The 21,422-nt window shown below is 44.8% G+C and overlaps 1 protein-coding gene across 1 annotated transcript in view; it reads right to left on the bottom strand.

The window, feature by feature from the left end:
* LOC124545288 (leucine-rich repeat extensin-like protein 3) overlaps positions 1 to 21,422 on the bottom strand; it is a 128,858-nt gene that overhangs the window by 40,208 nt on the left and 67,228 nt on the right. The window contains exon 2 of the mRNA XM_047124174.1: positions 7,205 to 7,426. Within this exon, the coding sequence (XP_046980130.1) occupies positions 7,205 to 7,426 (222 nt within the window). The remainder of the gene's footprint in view (positions 1 to 7,204; positions 7,427 to 21,422) is intronic.

Below are 21,422 nucleotides of genomic sequence, written 5' to 3'. Positions count from 1 at the left end.
TGCTCGATGACCCTTCTTGAAGACTGGGACTACCTGTGCTCTTTTCCAATCATTTGGAACCTTCCGTTCCTCTAGAGACTTGCGGTACACGGCTGTTAGGAGGGCAAGTTCTTTCGCGTACTGTGTCTAGAATCGAATTGGTATCCCGTCAGATCCAGTGGACTTTCCTCTGTTGAGTGATTTCAGTTGATTTTCTATTCCTTGGACACTTATTCCGATGTCAGCCATTTTTTCGTTCGTGCGAGGATTTAGAGAAGGAACTGCAGTGCAGTCTTCCACTGTGAAACAGCTTTGGAAAAAGGTGTTTAGTATTTCAGCTTTACGCGTTTCTTCTCTGCTTCAATGCCATTATCATCCCAGAGTGTCTGGATATGCTGTTTCAATCCACTTACTGATTTAACGTAAGACCAGAACTTCCTAGGATTTTCTGTCAAGTCGGTACATAGAATTTTACTTTCGAATTCACTGAACGCTTCACGCACAACCCTGCTTACGCTAACTTTGACATCGTTTAGCTTCTGTTTGTCTGAGAGGTTTTGGCTGCGTTTAAATTTGCAATGAAGCTCTCTTTGCTTTCGCAGTAGTTTCCTATCTTTCCGCAGCGGAGTGGTCCACAACACATCATTGATGAGTGACATTTTAGGAGTCTCAAATGTTTATGGTCGAAATTATCTAATAGGCAGAGGACCTTAAACTGAGTAATTTGAGATAAGAACTCAATGCTCGGGAATGAATACTTCAGGCAATGTGACTTTTTGAATGAGCGTTTCTTGTGAGGTGTATGATTATAAACTGCTTGTGTTTCATAGGAAAGGTGTCAACTTTGTTGTTGTTGCTGATGGTGGTTGTTGTGACAGTGGTGGTGGCGTGGGAGTGTGTGTAGCTCGCCACGTAGTGCGCACAGAGACTTTAGCTCGAAGCCTAAATGATAAAAAAACCTCGATGGTAACCCGAATAGTACTTGAGAAACGATGCTGGTGGCTTTATGTGAAAAGGAATACGCTCTTCACTTGGATGTGGCTTGAGTCTGATGGTTGGTTTTTGACAGGTACTGAACAAAATGTGAGAGGTGGCGTCGAGCAGAGAGTATGGACTGAGAGTGGATCAAAGAAATGTAAACCAAAGGAAGACACAGTAATGCCGAATAGCTGAAATGAGGTTAATAATAAACACATCAAAACTAGGGACCATGTATATGATGAAAAGAAGAAATTGTGCTATCTAGGGAGAAAAATAAAGTGTGACGAAACAAGGAAGATATAAGAAGAACACTAGTAGACGCAAAGAGGGCATTCCTCACAAAAAGAAGAGCACAAATGACCCTAACAGGAGGAAGAATGTGTCGTAATGCACGCATGGAGCAGAGTAATGAAGAGAAGCGAATTATGGCTGGGGAAAACCTTAAAAGAAGCAAATCGAAATGTGATGCTGCAGAAGGATACCAAATGGTAAGCGAACAAATATGAAATCAGGAAGACCGCTTCAGAGGAAAACGTTAATTAGAAGAATAACTTCCATGGTGCTAGAGGGCGCCGTAGGGGGCGAAAACTGCAGGTGAAGACAGTTAATGAAATGCATCCAACAAATGCTGAGGTGTTGGTGTAAGTGGTAGTACGACATGACGACGTTTGTAGAGGTGAGGAAGTCGTGGGCTTCATCAAAGTAGGCAAGAAGATTAGAAGACTGACGACTCTTCCCATTCGCACCGTAGATTCTTCTTCATGAAAACATCGGGATAAAATCGTAAGAACTGTTTCGTTTCAGAACATCATTTAATTGATTTAATCTCTTTAATACAGTGATAATACAGTGTTTTATAGCGGTTACAGGATAGATGAATCACAAATCTCAAGTGTCGGTGGCTGCTGTGTGTCCCATGGGCCACCTACGTAATCGCGTTGCGCCTTCTTCTCATTTATTTTTCGACGCTGCTGTAGGTCTCGTATTCGGTCTGGACTGGACTTTTTAGGCTTTAAGGATTCCTTTCGATGCGAATTTTTCTCTGACTTGCGCTTTTTTATAATTTCGAGCCTATTTATTATGTAATTTTCAATTAATACCGATTTTCACTTATATTCTGCGAATAGTGCTATAGTGCTGGGAAAGCTTATCACAATTACACACAAATCAATGTTATAACTAAACGCTACACCAGTTTATGGCTTTAAAGAAAGCTAATTCGTAACAATCACGCGCATGCGCCTGCTCTGTAGGTTGACGTCACAGGCAAACAAATACAGCGCCATAAAAATGTACAAAGATGATGTATCCGTTGTTGACTCAACCACTGTTTACACATTATTAGTCTCGTAGTTATTAGCGATTCAAAACTGATGATATTTCGTCACGCAAGAACTTTCGACCGACGAATGAACAGATGTATATGTACGTGGCGTCTGTTTTTTCTGATATATCGGAAAGAATACATACCATATATAAAATTACGGCGATGATGGCCAATGATCCATTCAATGTGACCGCACATGAATCTCGAGCTCCTACGGGAGCCGGCGAGATGCCTCGAGGAATGAGGCTAACGGGCAAGAGAACTACTTAAGTAGTGTGTGGTATAAGTTGAGATTTGGGTATGCCGGAAGGCGTGCTAGTATAGTCAGTGAGATTGTAGTGAGCACTGTGTCCAGATGGCGTAGCTGTCAGCGCATGCACTTAGTAAGCTGGGACAGGGTTCGAATCCCAATCCGGCACAAATTTTCTACTTGCCCCATTGGTATAAATCGATACCCACTGGCAGCTTATCACTTTAATTCCTCTGTGTCTTGAGTGGAAAGATGATTTCAGGTCAAAAACGAAGTACAACCCTAGCTCTTTGTACCTATGATGTTAGTCATGGTGATGTGGGAGAAACTGTGCTACTCACTGGGAAGTGATTTTCGTAGTTTGTTCATCTCCTCCCTCACTCACCCCACTCCCCTCCCCACACCAGTCCTAATACAGTGAAGCGCCAAGGAAACTGGTATAGTCATACATATTCAAATAAAGAGACGTGTAAGCAGACAGAATACGGCACTGTGGTCGGCAACGTCTGTATTAGACAACGAGTGTCTGGTGCAGTTGTTAGATTGGTTACTGCTGCTGTAATGGCAGATTTAAGAGAGTTTGAACATGGTGTTATAGTCGGCGCACGAGCGATAGGACACAGCATCTCCGAGGTAGCGATGAAGAAAGGATTTTCCCGAACGACCGTTTAACGAGTGTACCATGAATATCGGGAATCGGGTAAAACATCAAATCTCCGAAATCGCTGCGGTCGGAAAATGATCCTGCAAGATCGGGACCAACGATGACTGAAGAGAATCGTTCAACGTGGCAGAAGTGCAGCCCTTCCCCAAATCGTGTCAGCGTGCGAACCATTGAACGAAACATCATCGAAGGTCCAATTGAACGTGGTGTTATAGTCGGCGCACGAGAGATAGGACACAGCATCTCCGAGGTAGCGATGAAGTAAGGATTTTCCCGGACAACCGCTTGATGACTGCACGACACAAAGTTTTATGACTCGTCTGTTCCCCTCAACAGCGACAATGGACTGTTGATGTGTGGAAACATGTTGCCTAGGCGGACGAATTTAGTTTCAAATTGTATCGAGCGAATAGACGTGTACGGGTATGGAGACAGCCTCATGAATACATGGACCCTGCGTGTCAGCAGGGGACTGTTCAAGCTGGAGGAGGCTCTGTAACGGTGTGGGACGTCAGCAGTTGGAGTGATATGGGAGCCATGATACGTCTAGATACGACTCTGACAGGTGACTCGTATGTAAGCATGCTATCTATCACCTGCATCCATTCATGTCCATTGCGCGTTCCGACAGACTTGGGCAATTCCAGCACGATAATGCGACACCCCATACGTCCAGAATTGCTACAGAGTGGCTGCAGGAACACTCTCCTGAGTTTAAACACTTCCGCTGGTAACCAATCCCCCCTCCCCCCCAGACATGAACATTATTGAGCATATCTGGGATGCTTTCCAACGTGCTTTTCAGAAGAGATCATCACTCTCTCGTACTCTTACGGATTTATTACAGCCTTGCAGGATTCATGGTGTCAGTTCTCTCCAGCACTGCTTCAGACATTAGTCGAGTCCATGCCACATCGTGTTGTGACAGTTCTGCATGTTTGCGGGGGCCCTACACGATATTAGGCAGGTGTATCTGTTTCTTTGGCTCTTCAGTGTTGATCGACCAAGCAGAATCTGTGACTGTGACACTGGATGGTTTCAGAAAACATCATTCTTGTGCAACGCAGCTAACTCTTTATTCGCACGAAGTAATGGCCGCTATCGACACGGGATCTCAAGTTGATTCCGTATTTCTAGATTTCCGGAAAGCTTTTGACACCGTTCCTCACAAGCGACTTCTAATCAAGCTGCGGGCCTACGGGGTATCGTCTCAGTTATGAGACTGGATTCGTGATTTCCTGTCGGGAAGGTCGCAGTTGGTAGTAATAGACGGCAAATCATCGAGTAAAATTGAATTGATATCAGGTGTTTCTCAGGGAAGCGTCCTGGGACCTCTGCTGTTCCTGATGTATATAAATGACCTGGGTGACAATCTGAGCAGTTCTCTTAGGTTGTTCGCAGATGATGCTGTAATTTTCCACCTAGTAAGGTCATCCGAAGACCAGTATCAGTTGCAAAGCGGTTTAGAAAAGACTGCTGTATGGTGTGGCAGGTGGCAGTTGACGTTAAATAACGGAAAGTGTGAGGTGATCCACATGAGTTCCAAAAGAAATCCGTTGGAATTCGATTACTCGATAAATAGTTCAATTCTCAAGGCTGTCAATTCAACTAAGTACCTGGGTGTTAAAATTAGGAACAACTTCAGTTGGAAAGACCACATAGATAATATTGTGGGGAAGGCGAGGCAAAGGTTGCGTTTCATTGGCAGGACACTTAGAAGATGCAACAAGTCCACTAGAGAGACGGCTTGCACTACACTCGTTCGTCCTCTGTTAGAATATTGCTACGCGGTGTGGGATCCTAACCAGGTAGGATTGACGGAGGACATCGAAAGGGTGCAAAATAGGGCAGCTCGTTTTGTATTATCACGTGATAGGGGAGAGAGTGTGGCAGATATGATACGCGAGTTGGGATGGAAGTCATTAAAGTAAAGGCGTTTTTCGTCGCGGCGGGATCTATTTACGAAATTTCAGTCACCAACTTTCTCTAAAATGGTTCAAATGGCTCTGAGCACTATGGGACTTAACATCTATGGTCATCAGTCCCCTAGAACTTAGAACTACTTAAACCTAACTAACCTAAGGACAGCACACAACACCCAGCCATCACGAGGCAGAGAAAATCCCTGACCCCGCCGGGAATCGAACCCGGGAACCCGGGCGTGGGAAGCGAGAACGCTACCGCACGACCACGAGATGCGGGCCAACTTTCTCTTCCGAATGCGAAAATGTTATGTTGAGCCCAACCTACATAGGTAGGAATGATCATCAAAATAAAATAAGAGAAATCAGAGTTCGAACAGAAAGGTTTATGTGTTCCCTTTCCCGCGCGCTGTTCGGGAGTGGAATGGTAGAGAGATAGTACACTACTGGCCATTAAAATTACTACACCACGAAGATGACGTGCTACAGACGCGAAATTTAACCGACAGGAAGATGATGCTGCGATATGCAAATGATTAGCTTTTCAGAGCAGTCACACAAGGTTGGCGCCGGTCGTGACACCTACAAGGTGCTGACATAAGAAAAGTTTCCAACCGATTTCTCATACACAAACAGCAGTTGACCATGCGTTGCCTGGTGAAACGTTGTTGTGATGCCTCGTCTAAGGAGGAGAAATGCGTACCATCACGTTTCCGACTTTGATAAAGGTCGGATTGTAGCCTATCGCGATTGCGGTTTATCGTATCGCGACATTGCTGCTCGCGTTGGTTGAGATCAAATGACTGTTAGCAGAATATGGAATCGGTGGGTTCAGGAGGGTAATACAGAACGCCGTGCTGGATCCCAACGGCCTCGTATCACTAACAGTCGAGACGACAGACATCTTATCCGCATGGCTGTGACGGATCGTGCAGCCATGTCTCGATCCCTGAGTCAAAAGATGGGGACGTTTGCAAGACAACAACCATCTGCACTAACAGTTCGACGACATTTGCAGCAGCATTGACTATCGGCTGGGAGACCATGGGTGCGGTTACCCTTCACGCTGCGTCACAGACAGGAGCGCCTGCAATGGTGTACTCAACGACTAACCTGGGTGCACGAATGGCAAATCGTCATTTTTTCGGATGAATCCAGGTTCTGTTTACAGCATCATGACGGTCGCATCCGTGTCTGGCGACATCGCGGTGAACGTACGTTGGTAGCGTGTATTCGTCATCGCCATACTGGCGTATCACCCGGCGTGATGGTATGGCGTCCGATTGGTACACGTCTCTGTCACCTCTTGTTCGCATTGACGGCACTTTGAACAGTGGACGTTACATTTCAGATGTGTTACGACCCATGGTTCTACCCTTCATTCGATCCCTGCGAAACCCTACATTTCAGCAGGATAATGCACGACCGCGTGTTACAGGTCCTGTACGGGCCTTTCTGGATACAGAAAATGTTCGACTGCTGCCCTGGCCAGCACATTCTCCAGATCTCTCACCAACTGAAAACGTCTGGTCAATGGTGTCCGAGCAACTGGCTCGTCACAATATGCCAGTCACTACTCTTGATGAACTGTGGTATCGTGTTGAAGCTGCATGGGCAGCTGTAGCTGTACACGCCATCCAAACTCTGTTTGACTCAATGCCCAGGCGTATCAAGGCCGTTATTACGGTCAGAGGTGGTTGTTTTGGGTACTGATTTCTCAGGATCTAGGCACCCAAATTGCGGGAAAATGTAATCACATGTCAGTTCTAATATAATATATTTGTCCAATGAATACCCGTTTATCATCTGCATTTCTTCTTAATGGCCAATAGCGTATGATTGTGGTTCGATGAACCCTCTGCCAAGCACTTAAATGTGAATTGCAGAGTAATCATGAAGATGTAGATGTAGATGTTGGAGTTGGGGCATGGAGGTGGTGGGGTGGTGGTGTTGTTGATGATGATGGTAGTGCAGATAACGGAGGTACACTGAAAACCCATGAATGAGGGAACCATTACGATAGCAGATGTCACGGAGTTGCATAACGCTGGTAATGGCGTGCGAGAGAGTGCTGGGCTCACCGGGTAGCGCTGCTTGGGCAGCGGCTTGAGCCTGAAGCCGAAGGGGGGCTGGTATGCCCTGGCGGGCGGCGGCGGCAGCACCAGGTTGGTGTGTGGCTCCGGGTCCTCGTAGACGGGCGCCGGCGGCACCAGCGGGTAGGCGGGCAGCGGCCGCGGCGCGGGGTCCGGGGGCGTGATCGGCTCCAGCTTGCCCGACGGCACCATGATGGCCAGCGACGCCGTCTGCAAGCACACACGGCACCGGTCAGCTGGGGCGGGAAGCGCCCCCTAAATATCAAAACATTGTCAGGTCTTACTACACTGGTGTCCAAAGCCTGACGACGAAATAAACTTTTCCGTGGTGTATTGTACGTAGGCTGTGTAGGTTTTTATGGTTGTAACGCCACGTAGCCCTCTGTACGAAAATCACTGTGCTGTGTGCAGTCTGTGGCTGGTTGGACTCATTGTTGGAATATTCGCTTGTATATGCTATGCTCCCAGGCTCGAATCCTGCCTCGGACATGGATATGTGTGATGTCCTTGGGTTAGTTAGCTTTAAGTAGTTCTAAGTTCTTCGGGACTGGTGACCTCAAATGTTAAGTCCCTTAGAGCTCAGAGCCATTTGAACCATTTCGCTTGTGTAGTGTTGGGCAGTTGGATGTGAACAGCACGTAGCGTTGGGCAGTTGGAGGTGAGCCGCCAGCAGTGGTGGATGTGGAGAGACAGAGATGCCAGAGTTTTGAGGGCGGACGATCTGGACGTGTGTTCCTCAGAAAAGGAAATTTGTAAGACTGGATGTCATGAACTGATATACAGGGTGTTACAAAAAGGTACGGCCAAACTTTCAGGAAACATTCCTCATACACAAAGAAAGAAAATATGTTATGTGGACATGTGTCCGGGAACGCTTACTATCGATGTTAGAGCTCACTTTATTACTTCTCTTCAAATCACATTAATCATAGAATGGAAACACACAGCAACAGAACGTACCAGCGTGACTTCACTTTGTTACAGGAAATGTTCAAAATGTCCTCCGTTAGCGAGGATACATGCATCCACCCTCCGTCGCATGGAATCCCTGATGCGCTGATACCGCCCTGGAGAATGGCGTATTGTATCACAGCCGTCCACAAAACGAGCGCGAAGAGTCTCTACAAAATGGTTCAAATGGCTCTGGGCACTATGGGACTTAACATCTATGGTCATCAGTCCCCTAGAACTTAGAACTACTTAAACCTAACTAACCTAAGGACATCACACACATCCATGTCCGAGACAAGATTCGAACCTGCGACTATAGCGGTAGCGCGGTTCCAGACTGAAGCTTTACCAGCACAGTCATTCTTAATTTTCAAAGGGGACGTTTCAGTGTCACTATCAAGACACATAGCTCGGTGAAACTTGGACCATACACAGAAAGAACTGCTACAGTATGGTACATTAGTAACTGAAACAAATACGCAAAGCGACGAACAGAAATGGCATTTATACCCAGAGGCAGTGATTTCACTGAAGTCGCCGCGGTTCATAATGGTCTCCTGGACATTACAAAAGATAGAACATGATTCTTACCCCTACAAGTGTCAGTCCAACCCTGGTGTTTTTTGTCCGCTACAGTGGATGCGCTATCGCACGGACACATCCCGCTCCCACCAATGTAAATTCAGCTTTGAGTGAGACCTACTAGAGCACTTGAGAGAAGTATACTTTGAAGGGTCATTGTAACCCGGGAGTACATATTGAGTAACTGTTCATTCACTAAGTGTCAAGCAAATTAACGTGAAAATGGCACGGTTAAATAACATTTTACTACGGTAGATGGTAGAAGAACTCAGTCTTGAAAGTGACATAAGTGACTTTCCTGGTAAAAGTGATTCTGAAGCTGACGCTCCTGCAGCAGTTATGGACAACGCCGAAACTGATCAGTCTGCCGAATGTTCAGGCAGCGATGAAGAAGAAGCAGTCCTCCACGGTAAGAATGGTCATTGATGGAAGACAGTTGACGCTAATAGAAGAGGCCATAAACGAATGGAATTATCAATAATTGAGGACGTCTCAAATTTTTGTGGAATACGCACATATCATTAAATGAACAGTATCTTCACCTAAGTAAACTGCAAGTAAAATCTTTAGAGCTTGATGACTTTCAAGTTCCATCACCGAGAAGCTTCCACGACAGTTTTTTCTTTGTTTCGAATTCTGGGTGCTTTAATACTAACATTTATTGAAAAAGTACATGACAGATGAAATAAAATTTGGTACATGAGAGTCCAATTTCTTTATAAAATATTCTGTATTCAGGCAATTTCTCCAACAAATGATCGAGGGTCGCTATGATTGTGATGTACAGTCCGTGTGACAATTTCACAGGGGTGCACTTTTTTTTGGTAATCGGTCTTCTGACTAGTTTGATTCGCCCCGCCACGAATTCCTCTCCTGTGTCAACCTCTTCATCTCAGAGTAGCACTTGAAACCTACGTCCACAATAATTTGCTGCATGCATTCCAATCTCTGTCTTCCTCTACAGTTTTTGCCCTCTACAGCTCCCTCTAGTACCATGGAAGTCATTCCCTCATGTCTTAACAAATGTCCTATCATCCTGTCCCTTCTCCTTATCAGCGTTTTCTACATATTCCTTTCCTCTCCGATTCTGCGCAGAACCTCCTCATTCCTTACCTTATCAGTCCACCTAAATTTCAACATTCGTCTCTAGCACTACATCTCAAATGCTTCGCTTCTCTTCTGTTCCGGTTTACCCACAGTCCATGTTTCACTACCGTACAGTGTTGTACTCCGGACGTACATTCTCAGAAATTTCTTCCTCAAATTAAGGGGTGCACTGCAAGGGTTAACAGATTGTGTGATGACCACGGATGACAATGCATGCTGTACAACTTGCTCCCATGCGCGCAATAGGGCGTTCCTCTCCTCCACCACCATGGTTGACAACTGATAGATGGTCTCTGGCGCATGTGGACGTGCTACTATATGTCTCGCCAACGCATCCCACATGTACTCGATGTGATTTAAGTCGGGGAACGGGTTGGCCAACCATTCGCCGAGTATCCTTCGTTTTAAGAGGTCCTCTACCAGCGCAGTTCGGTGTGGTCGCCCCTGATTATCGATAAAACTGAAGTCAGGGCCGAATGCACCCCCGGAAAGACGCACGTGGATAAGGTGTACAGTGTCACAATAAGGTTGACCAGTGAGTGTAATACGTTCAAAGATGTCACTACGCCCATGCAACGTCATGGCTCCCCACACCATAACACCTGTCCACGATTACGATCATACTCGACAATACTGAACATACTCTCGTATGGCGAGAGTTGGCAACACATCTTATTGCGAATTTCTTTGAGTTACCTCCTGTGCTGTTCTGTACCAGTTCTGTCTATGAACGATCTAAGTTAACCGAGATATGTTACTTGGCAGTGATACATCAGACGAAAGTTACTTCCGTTTTGGACACCTAGTGTATATAAATGACCTAGTGGGTTTTCGCGGGTGATACTGTTGTGTATAGAGAAGTCGCAAAACTAGAAAATTGTAAGGAAATGGAGGAAGGCGTCCAGGTGATCGACGCGGGGTGCAAGGATTGCTAGTTGACCTTCAGCGTAAACAAATCTAACGCACTGCACATAAATGGACAGAAATATCTGTTACTGTATGATTAAACGATTGCGAAACAGTCACTAAAAATACCTACATCCATTAAATATCTGTAAGTATGCAGATGCAGCGATTTAAGGTGCAACGACAACATAAAATTAGTCCTACGAAAGTCAGATGGCAGACTGAACGATTAGAAATCCTCAGAAAGTTTGGATTGCCTACGAAAGAGGTAACTTACATAATTCTCTTTCATCCGATGCTTCAGTATTGCTCATCGGCCTGGTACCATTACCAGATAGGACTCAGGGATGGTTCGTTTAGCAAGCACGTAAGTGTCGCTGAGACGTAGAGCCATTTCCAGCGGCAAACGCTACAAGAGAGGCGTTCTGCATCACAGTGCGGCTTACTATTAACATTCTGAAGGCATACGTTCCTAGTAGAATCAGCCAGGATACTGTTCCCTCCTACGCAAATTTCTCGAAGAAACCAGGAAGGCGACATGAGAGAGATTCGAACTCTCATGAATGCTTATCACCAATCGTTCTACATGCACGCCATTCGCAAATGCAATAGGAAAGGGGGGGGGGGGGAGTGGTGTAGTACACTATGTTCTTTCCACTACACGCCATAATGTAACTTCCTGAGTACAGATGTACGTGTTACTAATTCCTGTATACTCCAAAAGCCCTTGTGCGATACAGTCGGAGAGCACATTGTGCCAATATTGGTCAGTCGCCGCGCTCTTCCACTCGCTGCCATCAGTTTGAATGTTAGTTAGAACACCACACTGATTTACTGGGTCTGGTCCTATTGTAGCTGACGTGCATCTTCCGTCCTTCAGCCTTGGAACTGATTTCTCCAACCAGTTATGAAAGAACCTACAGTTTCAAGAACTCGTCAGATCATCATTTTTCAGGCATGAAAATTATTTCCACCGGTGGGTCACAAAAAAAAAAAAAAAAAAAAAAAATAAAAACAACCAAACAAATAATAAGAACGACTGTGATCGAGGCACAAACCTTATGTGCCCACACAACAGAGCCAAGCACGTCGTGCTTGTGTGTGTGTGTGTGTGTGTGTGTGTGTGTGTGTGTGTGTGTGTGTGTGTGTCGCCATGTGTATCCTAATATGTGTTTCCATTTCTTGTCCATTATCAGTGAAGGTAAAAACCTGAGTAGTTAGGCCGTGTCATAATCCACAGGCTTCTTCTGGTAGCTGGCCACCCAGGACACCTGAAACGTCCACAAGTGGATCCAAGCAAAGGGATGGAAAATTCGAGTCTCGTAGAAGTTTGAAACAGAGTATGACGCAACCAAACAACTCATAAGATTTTTACCATAAACTATATGAGATTTTCAACAAGGGGAGCAGAAATGTTTTACATTGCATTTTGAACAGTGATTATCTATGAATAAATTTACTCAATAGATAGAATCTGAAAAATGAGTTAAATTTTGTGCCACAGCCATTATGTGAACCCAGGTCTCCTTGGTTCCTGGGGAGGAATGCTAACCTTACACCACCGCAGCACAATGGTTGAGATTGAAGTTTGTGTTGGGGAGGGCATTAGACTTGTGTAGTGTGTGCAGGAATGTTGGCCATAGTGCTGTGGTGGTGTAATGGTTAGCATTTCTGTCTCCTAAGCAAGGAGATCTAGGTTCAAATCTCCCACCAGGGCACGAACTTAAATTTATTTCTTCAGATTCCATCATTATCGTAGATAAAGATGAGACTCAAATGCCTTGAGGAAAATTTATTTATAAGATCCATAGATTTACTCAAGAGCTTCTTAAAGGTTTTATTAAATGTCTTCCAGCGATTTTATTTTATACTCTCTCAGAAACTCTGTTACACTTTCGTTTAGACTATCCCAGTCTGTTGGAATCCTTGCAGAACGACAAATTCTTGTAGAATGACAACCAATTTCAAGTACGTCCTCCCTCAGACTGACTAGACAAGGACCCCAAAGACTTGAACAGTATTCTGGAATACATCTCATTAGAGTTCTGTTTGCAGTCTGTTTAACAGATGCAATGCACTCTCTCCGCATCCTTTCATCAAATCTAACGTCTTTCATTCGCCTTCTCTACTACTCATTCCACGTTTATGGATTCGTACTTTTACCTCTAGCCACTTACATGTTACATGTTCGACACGTTTACCACTAACGTTGTAATCGCGTACTGTCTGGATGTTTCTTCTTGTTTTTGGAAATAATCCAAATTTAATGGCAGATACTATTCAGTAAACATGTGCAAGAAAGTATACTATTACGCTTCCTTGTCTTTCTTGTACAAGTTTAAAAACGGAGACTTTCGGGGATATCTGACACAAAAAACCCTCTGATACGGAGATTTATAAAGAATACATATAGCTATAGCAAATCTAAATTGGGACACCATACTGGCGTCTGAACGTTAATCATTTGTTTTGACCATCGGTGTATCCTACTTGGTTGAAAACAACAACTTCGTGGCTACATTTATCTTAGAAATCACATTGTGAATAGTGGGTGTTACGGAGAGATACCCACAAGAAAAGGCTTGGAAATTAAATGAAACTAAGATTATTTGAAGATCACAGGTTGCAAAACGTGTGATAAAATGTGTAAGACGCTGAAGAATTTAGGAAAATGACATCAGTAGCAATGTAGCTATGTAGGAGAAAATTAAAGCTGTGATGGTACAGTTTTTATTGCTTTCATAGTAAAGACAAAGTACCTGTTCTTGTATTAGAAAGAATGTCAACAGCGTCCATCATCCATAGTAGCCGAAACAGTAGTACGGGGAAACAAGGAAAGGCATGCAGTCAGATAGAAATGTATATTTGGTGCCAAGTTGGCAAATCTCCCAATGTAGATTACAGCCTGCTGTGCCCCCAAGGTCGACGGGCATTTACATAGAATGGTCTCAGCGAGACGATAAATCTGACATGCTCGCGAGTAATGTGTTCTGCACCATGCACAGAACTCTATTCTCTATTCGCAAAAAATACAAAACAATGCCATGCAGACTTACTTCACGTGTCAGTAATCCCCGTAAAATTGGCCGACTATATTTACTTTATCCGAAATTTATAACGGCAACAATAGCTCCCAAAGCTGCCTAATTACGAAGGCGAAATCATACGGTGAAATAAATTATTTTTGCAACAATAAAAGTTTATTTCTGTAGTGTGCGTACTGTAAGACACCATCAGATTATTTGACCTGTCGCTCTAACGAAGTAGGCGACTGTCAGCAAGATGTCTCGTGGTCTTATCATGGCTTGTTTATCTTCTGCCGTTAGGTCAGACGATAGAAATGCCACTTGCACGCTTAGAGTAGCAGATTGACGGTGACCAACTTTAAACAGAACTTGATTAATTTTCACACACATTTATTAAAATAATAACAAGCATAAAAATGACTTAACTTGGTTCTGGATGCTATTTACAATTGACAATCTGAAGTTCCTTTGGTATTGGTACATTAATCTTATTCTCATACATATATCTCTGATACTTGACAAAAGTGTCTATACATTTATATTCAAGGCTATGTACAGGAGTATGGTAATCTTATTAGGCGCAGACTGAAACTTGACTATAGACTGGCACAGACAAATGTAGACTGACTAATCGGAGGTCTGTACACTCATTATAATACCTCGCGCATTCATGTATCACTGCGCGAGTGTGATCTCCGAGGAGAAAAGGTTCTACGTTAGCAGCAATCTCATTGGCTGCGTTACATATTAATACGCGGATCGGCGGAAGCAGAATTTGGTCCGTCTCTATGGCAGCACCATCTCGTAGTGCGGAGACGGACGAGCGCTGCGCCTGCGCTGTTGTGCTTAGCGGGGCGCGCTCTATTGGGAAAGTTGTGTACGCGCTGACTACGCGGAACTATGTACACAACAATTTCTCAGCCTATTTTTCGTTGTGCTCGATGCGTTTCGTCCAGATATACACTGACGGGAAAAGAATCGCAACACATAGGAGTTGTGCGACATAAGCGGAAGTTCGTAGGCGTATTTCAACATCTGAAAGGTGACGCCTGTTCAAATTTCGCGCCCGTCGCGTAAGAGTGTCGCTAGTAGCGCCACTATGAGGATGTAAATCATGTTTACTTTAAATACACACTGTAACGGTGGTGTGTGTTAGTTACCTTTGAGACTGGACGTGGTGAGCTGATGTTAGTCAAGATTGCCTCTAAGGCGACAAAGACGCCATTATCAACACTTCACTGAGTTTGAACGAGGTCGTGTAATAGGGCTACGAGAAGCTGGATGTTCCTTCTGCGATATTACAGAAAGGCTTGGCAGGAATAGAGCCACTGTACGTGATTGCCGGCAGCAGTGATCACGATAATGTACGGTCGCAATAAGACCGTGCTCTGGACGGCCACGTGGCACTGACCCCGACCAACGCTATTTGCGACTTCAGTGGTGTCAAACGAGAGCTTACTGAAGGTCAGGGTGGAGGTCTGTCGTACTTTCTGATGAGAGATGGCCATGGCTCGGTGCCAGTGATGGTCGTGTGTTGGTTAGGAGGCTGATTGGGGGCAATCAAACAACCTGTCTGCGTGCTAGACACACTGGAATTACATGTAGAGTTATGGTCTGGGGCTGGGGTGCGATTTGGCATGACATCAGGACCACTCGTGATTATCCCATGCACTCTGACTGAAAAATGTGTACGTCAGTCTGGTGATTCGACCTCTTGTGCTGACGTTCATGAATAGTACTCCAGCGGATGTTTTCCAGCAGGATAACGTTCGCTCACATACCGCTGTTGTAACCCAACACGCCCTATAAAGTGTTGACATGTTAACTTGGCCTGCTCTATTACCATATCTGCGGTCTAGCACATGTGGGACATCATCACTCGACAACACCAGCGTCATCCACAAACACCATTAGCGACCCCTGCGTTGACCGACCAAGTACAAGACGCATGGGCCTCCATCCCACAAACTGACGTCCGGCAACTGTACAACACAAGGCAAGCACGTCTGCACGCTTGCATTCAACATTCTAGCGATTACACCGGTTATCAACGTACAAGCATTTCACATTTGCAATGGATTATCTGGCACTTACAGTACACTAACTGTGGTCTTGCAATGTTAATCATTAAACTATATTACCTTGGCAAAAATATCTCCCAAATTTCATTACTATACATTAATTTTTTTGTGCTGCGATTTTTCTCTGTCAGTGTATTAAAAATTTTTAGACTCTCAAAAAAGTGTATAACAGATAACTCATCTGCAGAGAAGTTCTGTTCCTCAGTGTATTTAGCTGGCCGGAGTGGCCGTGCGGTTGTAGGCGCTACAGTCTGGAGCCGAGCGACCGCTACGCTCGAAGGTTCGCGACTGATGACCTCAGACGTTAAGTCGCATAATGCTCAGAGCCATTTGAACCTCAGTGTATTTGCTAAGGTCGTCGAGTGGGAAAACATCAAACTGTTCGGATGTTTCAGCGACCGCCGCTGGTGGTAATGGAAGGCGCCGTAACAGTTGCACGATACGTGAATGATATCCTCCGACCGTTAGTCCAACCATATCGGCAGCATAATGGGGAGGCATTCGTCTTCATGGACGACAATTCGCGCCCGCATCGTGCACATCTTGTGAATGACTCCCTTCAGGATAACGAAATTGTCCTTAGGTTAGTTAGCTTTAATTAGTTCTAAGTTCTAGGCGACTGATGACCTCAGACGTTAAGTCGCATAATGCTCAGAGCCATTTGAACCTCAGTGTATTTGCTGAGGTCGTTGAGTGGGAAAACATCAAACTGTTCGGATGTTTCGACCATCTTTGTTGACATTTGGAGAATATGCACACATCAAAAAGAAGTTTTGCATCACCCCAGTTCCCAGAACTCCTGAAGATAGATGTTGACTGCGGATATTTTCTCACAGACACAGTCACTTTGACTGTTCAGAGATGTCACTAAACCCGCCCAAAGACGTAAACAACCATGCATGAGCAGCCCCTATTAGACGGAGGGATTCCGACAGCCGATCAGTTCAATGCATTCCGTCAGGGCGGAGGTACACGGCTTGTCTGTACTTCAACCATGCCTAGGTGGTCAATACCGAGGTTCGATCGCGTCCGGATTGTTATTTTGTGCCAGGAAGGGCTCTCAACAAGGAAAGTGTCCAGACGTCTCGGAGTGAACCAAAGCTATGTTGTTCGGGCATGGAGGAGATACAGAGAGACAGGAACTGTCGATGATGTACCTCGCTCAGGCCGGCCAAGGGCTACTACTGCAGTGGATGACCGCTACCTACGGATTATGGCTCGGAGGCGCCCTGACAGCAACGCCACCATGTTGAATAATGTTTTTCGTGCAGCCACAGGACGTCGTGTTACGACTCAAACTGGGCGCAATAGGCTGCATGATGCGCAACTTCACTCTCGACGTCCTTGGCGAGGTGCATCTTTGCAACCATGACACCATGCAGTGTGGTACAGATGACCCAACAACATGCCGAATGGACCGCTCAGGATTGGTTTCACGTTCTCTTCACCAATGAGTGTCGCATATGCCTTCAAGCAGACAATCGTCGGAGACGTGTTTGGAGGCAGACGGTCAGGCTGAACGCCTCAGGTACACTTTCCAGCGAGTGCAGCAAGGTGGAGATTTCCTGCTGTTTTGGGGCGACATTATGTGGTGCCGACGTACGCCGCTGGTGGTAATGGAAGGCGCCGTAACAGCTGCACGATACGTGAATGATATCCTCCGGCCGTTAGTCCAACCATATCGGCAGCATAATGGGGAGGCATTCGTCTTCATGGACGACAATTGGCGCCCGCATCGTGCACATCTTGTGAATGACTTCCTTCAGGATAACGACATTGCTCGAGTAGAGTGGCCAGCATGTTCTCCAGAAATGAACCCTATCTAACTTGCCTGGGATAGACTGAAGAGGGCTATTTACGGACGACGTGACCCACCAACCACTCTGTGGCATCTATGTCGAATCGCCGTTGAGGAGTGGGACAATCTGGACCAACAGTGTTTTGATGAACCTGTGGATAGTATGCCACGACGAATACAGGCATGCATCAATGCATGAGGGCGTGTTGCTGGGTATTAGAGGTACCGGTGTGTACAGCAGTCTGGACCACTACCTCTGAAGGTCTCGCTGTATGGAGGTGGAACATGCAATGTGTGGTTTCCATGAGCAATAAAAAGTGTGGAAACGTTGTTTATGTTGATCTCTATTCCAATTTTCTGTACAGTTTCCGGAACTGTCGGAACCGAAGTGATGCAAAACTGTTTTTGATGTGTGTATATCACACATGAGATTACTTAGAATGTGCAGTTAGAAACACCCTTTTCAAGGACGATATTTCTGATCTGCATTGCCGTAGTCTACAAGAAAAACGTCGTTGTAGGGAAAGAATACATCGCATGTAAAGATGGCAGAAACCAGCCTCAGGCAAGACCGGTTTTGGTTCCAGAGGAGTGTAAGGCCACGCGAGGCAATAGTGACCCAACGACGTATTTCAGAAGACAGATGAAGAAAGGGAGATCTACATTTACGGCATTTATAGACTTCGAGCTAGAATTTGACAAGGCAGTCTGGAACACACTTCTTGAAATTCTGAATGTAGCAAGAATACAATACAAGGAGCTAAAAGTTATCTACAACTTATACAGAAACAGTTATAAGAATCGAAGGATATGAAAGGAAAGCACTAATTGAGAATGAAGAGAGACAGTATTGTGGCCTATTTTAATATCTCTACCAATGGCCGATGTCGATCGCTGCTCAGATGTTCTACAACTCCCGATAGACGATAACCACCAGGGGCGTGATTGGCATGTCACGTACGCCGAGCTGCTCGCAGCTGCGGGGCCTGGCCGGCAGCTGTGACTCAGCGTAGTGTAAGCCATTCCATGAGCTGCTGTCAGTCACGACATTATGCCTTAATTGTACTTGGAATTTGTTCTTGTTATTGGCTTGCTGTATTCTGCTCTCGATGAACTTGACATTGTTTATCAATTAAATATTTGTATCTGGAGCCGTCAAGAAACCTATGGGCTTTGTTACTGAATCTGCATGTTGCTCAAACACTAATGGAAGCAAAAGAGGAATTGGAAATACAATTAATGTTAGGAGAGAAGAAATAAAAACCAAGATTTAATTATGACATTATAATTCTGTCACACACACCAAAGTGTTTGGAAGATCAATAGAATGGTATGGATAAGTGTCTTGAAAAGAGGTTGTAAGATGAATATCAACAAAAGTAAAATAACTGCTACGGTGCTGAAGTGGCTAGCACATCTGTCTCGTAAGCAGGGGACATGTGTTTCTTCAGCTTTTATCATATGAAACAAGGGTAAAGGTATGTAGTCGAATTAAATCGGGCGACACGGAGGGAATTGGTTTAGGTCGTGAGACTCTATAAGTGGTAGATTAATTCTGGTATTTGACCAGATCAATAAGTAATGGTAAAAAATATATCGGCTCAACCACTTGTTTATAGTGTAAAACACTAAGATTGATGCGTTTCGGAAGTCAAGCTTCCATCATCAGAATAATAAAAAGTAAAAGAACCTGTTAAAACTCGCTAAAATGGAACAAGCACCGAGCACAATAAAATTGATAATAAAATTAAAACATCGTGGCTATCAATTTTATTGTGCCTAGTGCATGTTCCATTTTAGCGAGTTTTAACAGGTTCTTTTACTTTTTATTATTTTGATGATGGAAGCTTGACTTCCGAAACGCGTCAATCTTAGTGTTTTACACTATAAACAAGTGGTTGAGCCGACATATTTTTTAACACTGACATTCACAACCACGACCTCTCATCCAGTATGGATAAAATCAAAGTTCAATAAGTATTGATGGTCGAAGTAAAGAAGATATAAAACACAGACGATACCAAGAAAATCTTTTCTGAAAAAGACAGATTTGTTAACATCTGACATGAACTCCTGCTTGAGGGTAACCTTGTACAATAAGTCAAGAAGAGAATACAAGCTTTTGGAATGTGGTGCTATAGCAGAATGTTGAATATTAGATTCATAGGTTGGATACGTAATGAAGAGATACTGACTCGAATCAGGGAGAAAAAATATTTATGGCACAACTTGACTAAAAGAAGGGATCCGTTGATAGGACCCATCCTGAGGCATGAAGAAATAGTCTATTTGGTAATGGAAGGAAGTGTGTATGTGTGTGCGCGCGGAGTGAAGGTAACATTGTGGAAGGTGAGCAAGGCTTGATCACAGCATGCAGGTCGAAAAGGATGTAGATCGCAGTAGTTACATTTTGATGGAGAAACTTGCACAGGATAGACGAGCAGGTCGAAACTTCACTGGCGCACAGAACAATCATCAAATGTGAAGCACCAACAAGGACGTTTGTCTCTGTATATTAATGGCTTTTAAAAAATATGCAGGGTGAGCTGCATGAAATCAGTCTTTGGACTGAAAACCAGAACAACAACAGCAACAAAAACAACAGTCAGTCATATAAAGTACGTCTGGATTGCGTTGGAGAGATGAATTACAAACCTTCAACTACCATCAGAAGATCTTTCTGATATCCATACAACATATTAGGAATAAGTTTGACTGCTGAGGGAGATTTTGGACAGCCTCTTACAGAACATACACTGTATGATCAGAAGTATCCGGACACCCCCAGAAACATACGTTTTTCATATTAGGCGCATTATATTACCACCTACTGCCAGGTACTCCATATCGACGACCTCAGTAGTCATTATACATCGTGAGAGAGCAGAATGGGACGCTCCGCGGAACTCACGGACTTCGAACGTGGTCAGATGATTGTGTGTCACTTGTGTCATACGTCTGTACGCGAGGTTTCCACACTCCTAAACATCCCCAGGTCCACTGTTTCGGATGTGATAGTCAAGTGCAAACGTGAAGCGACACGTACAGCACAAAAGCGTATAGGCCGACCTCGTCTGTTGACTGACAGAGACCGCAGACAGTTGATTAGGGTCTAATGTGTAGTAGGCAGACATCTATCCAGATCATCACACAGGAATTCCAAACTGCATCAAGACCCATTGTAAGTACTATGACAGTTAGGCGGGAGGTGAGAACACTTGGATTTCATGGTCGAGCGGCTGCTCATGAGCCACACATCACGTTGGTAAATGCCAAACTATGCCTCGCTTGATGTAAGGAGCGTAAACATTAGACGATTGAACAGTGGAAAAACGTTGTGCGGAGTGACGAATCACGGTATACAATGTGGCGATCCGATAGCAGGGTGTGGGTATGGCGAATGTCCCGTGAACGTCATCTGCCAGTGTGTTTAGTGCCAACAGTAAAATTCGAAGGCAGTGGTGTCATGGTGTGGTCGCGTATTTCATGGAGGGGGCTTGCACCCCTTGTTGTTTTACGTGGCACTTTCACAGTACAGGCCTACATTGATGTTTTAAGCACATTCTTGCTTCCCACTGGTGAACAGCAATTCGGGGATGACGATTGCATCTTTCAACACGATAGAGCACCTGTTCATAATGCACGGCCTGTGGCAGAGTGGTTACACGACAATAACATCCCTGTAATGGACAGGCCTGCACAGAGTCCTGACCTGAATCCTACACAACACCTTTGGGATGTTTTAGAACGCCGAC

Source organism: Schistocerca americana, chromosome 8 (genome assembly GCF_021461395.2).
Source record: "Schistocerca americana isolate TAMUIC-IGC-003095 chromosome 8, iqSchAmer2.1, whole genome shotgun sequence".
NCBI lineage: Eukaryota > Metazoa > Arthropoda > Insecta > Orthoptera > Acrididae > Schistocerca > Schistocerca americana.
This window is presented reverse-complemented; position numbering and strand designations above follow the sequence as displayed.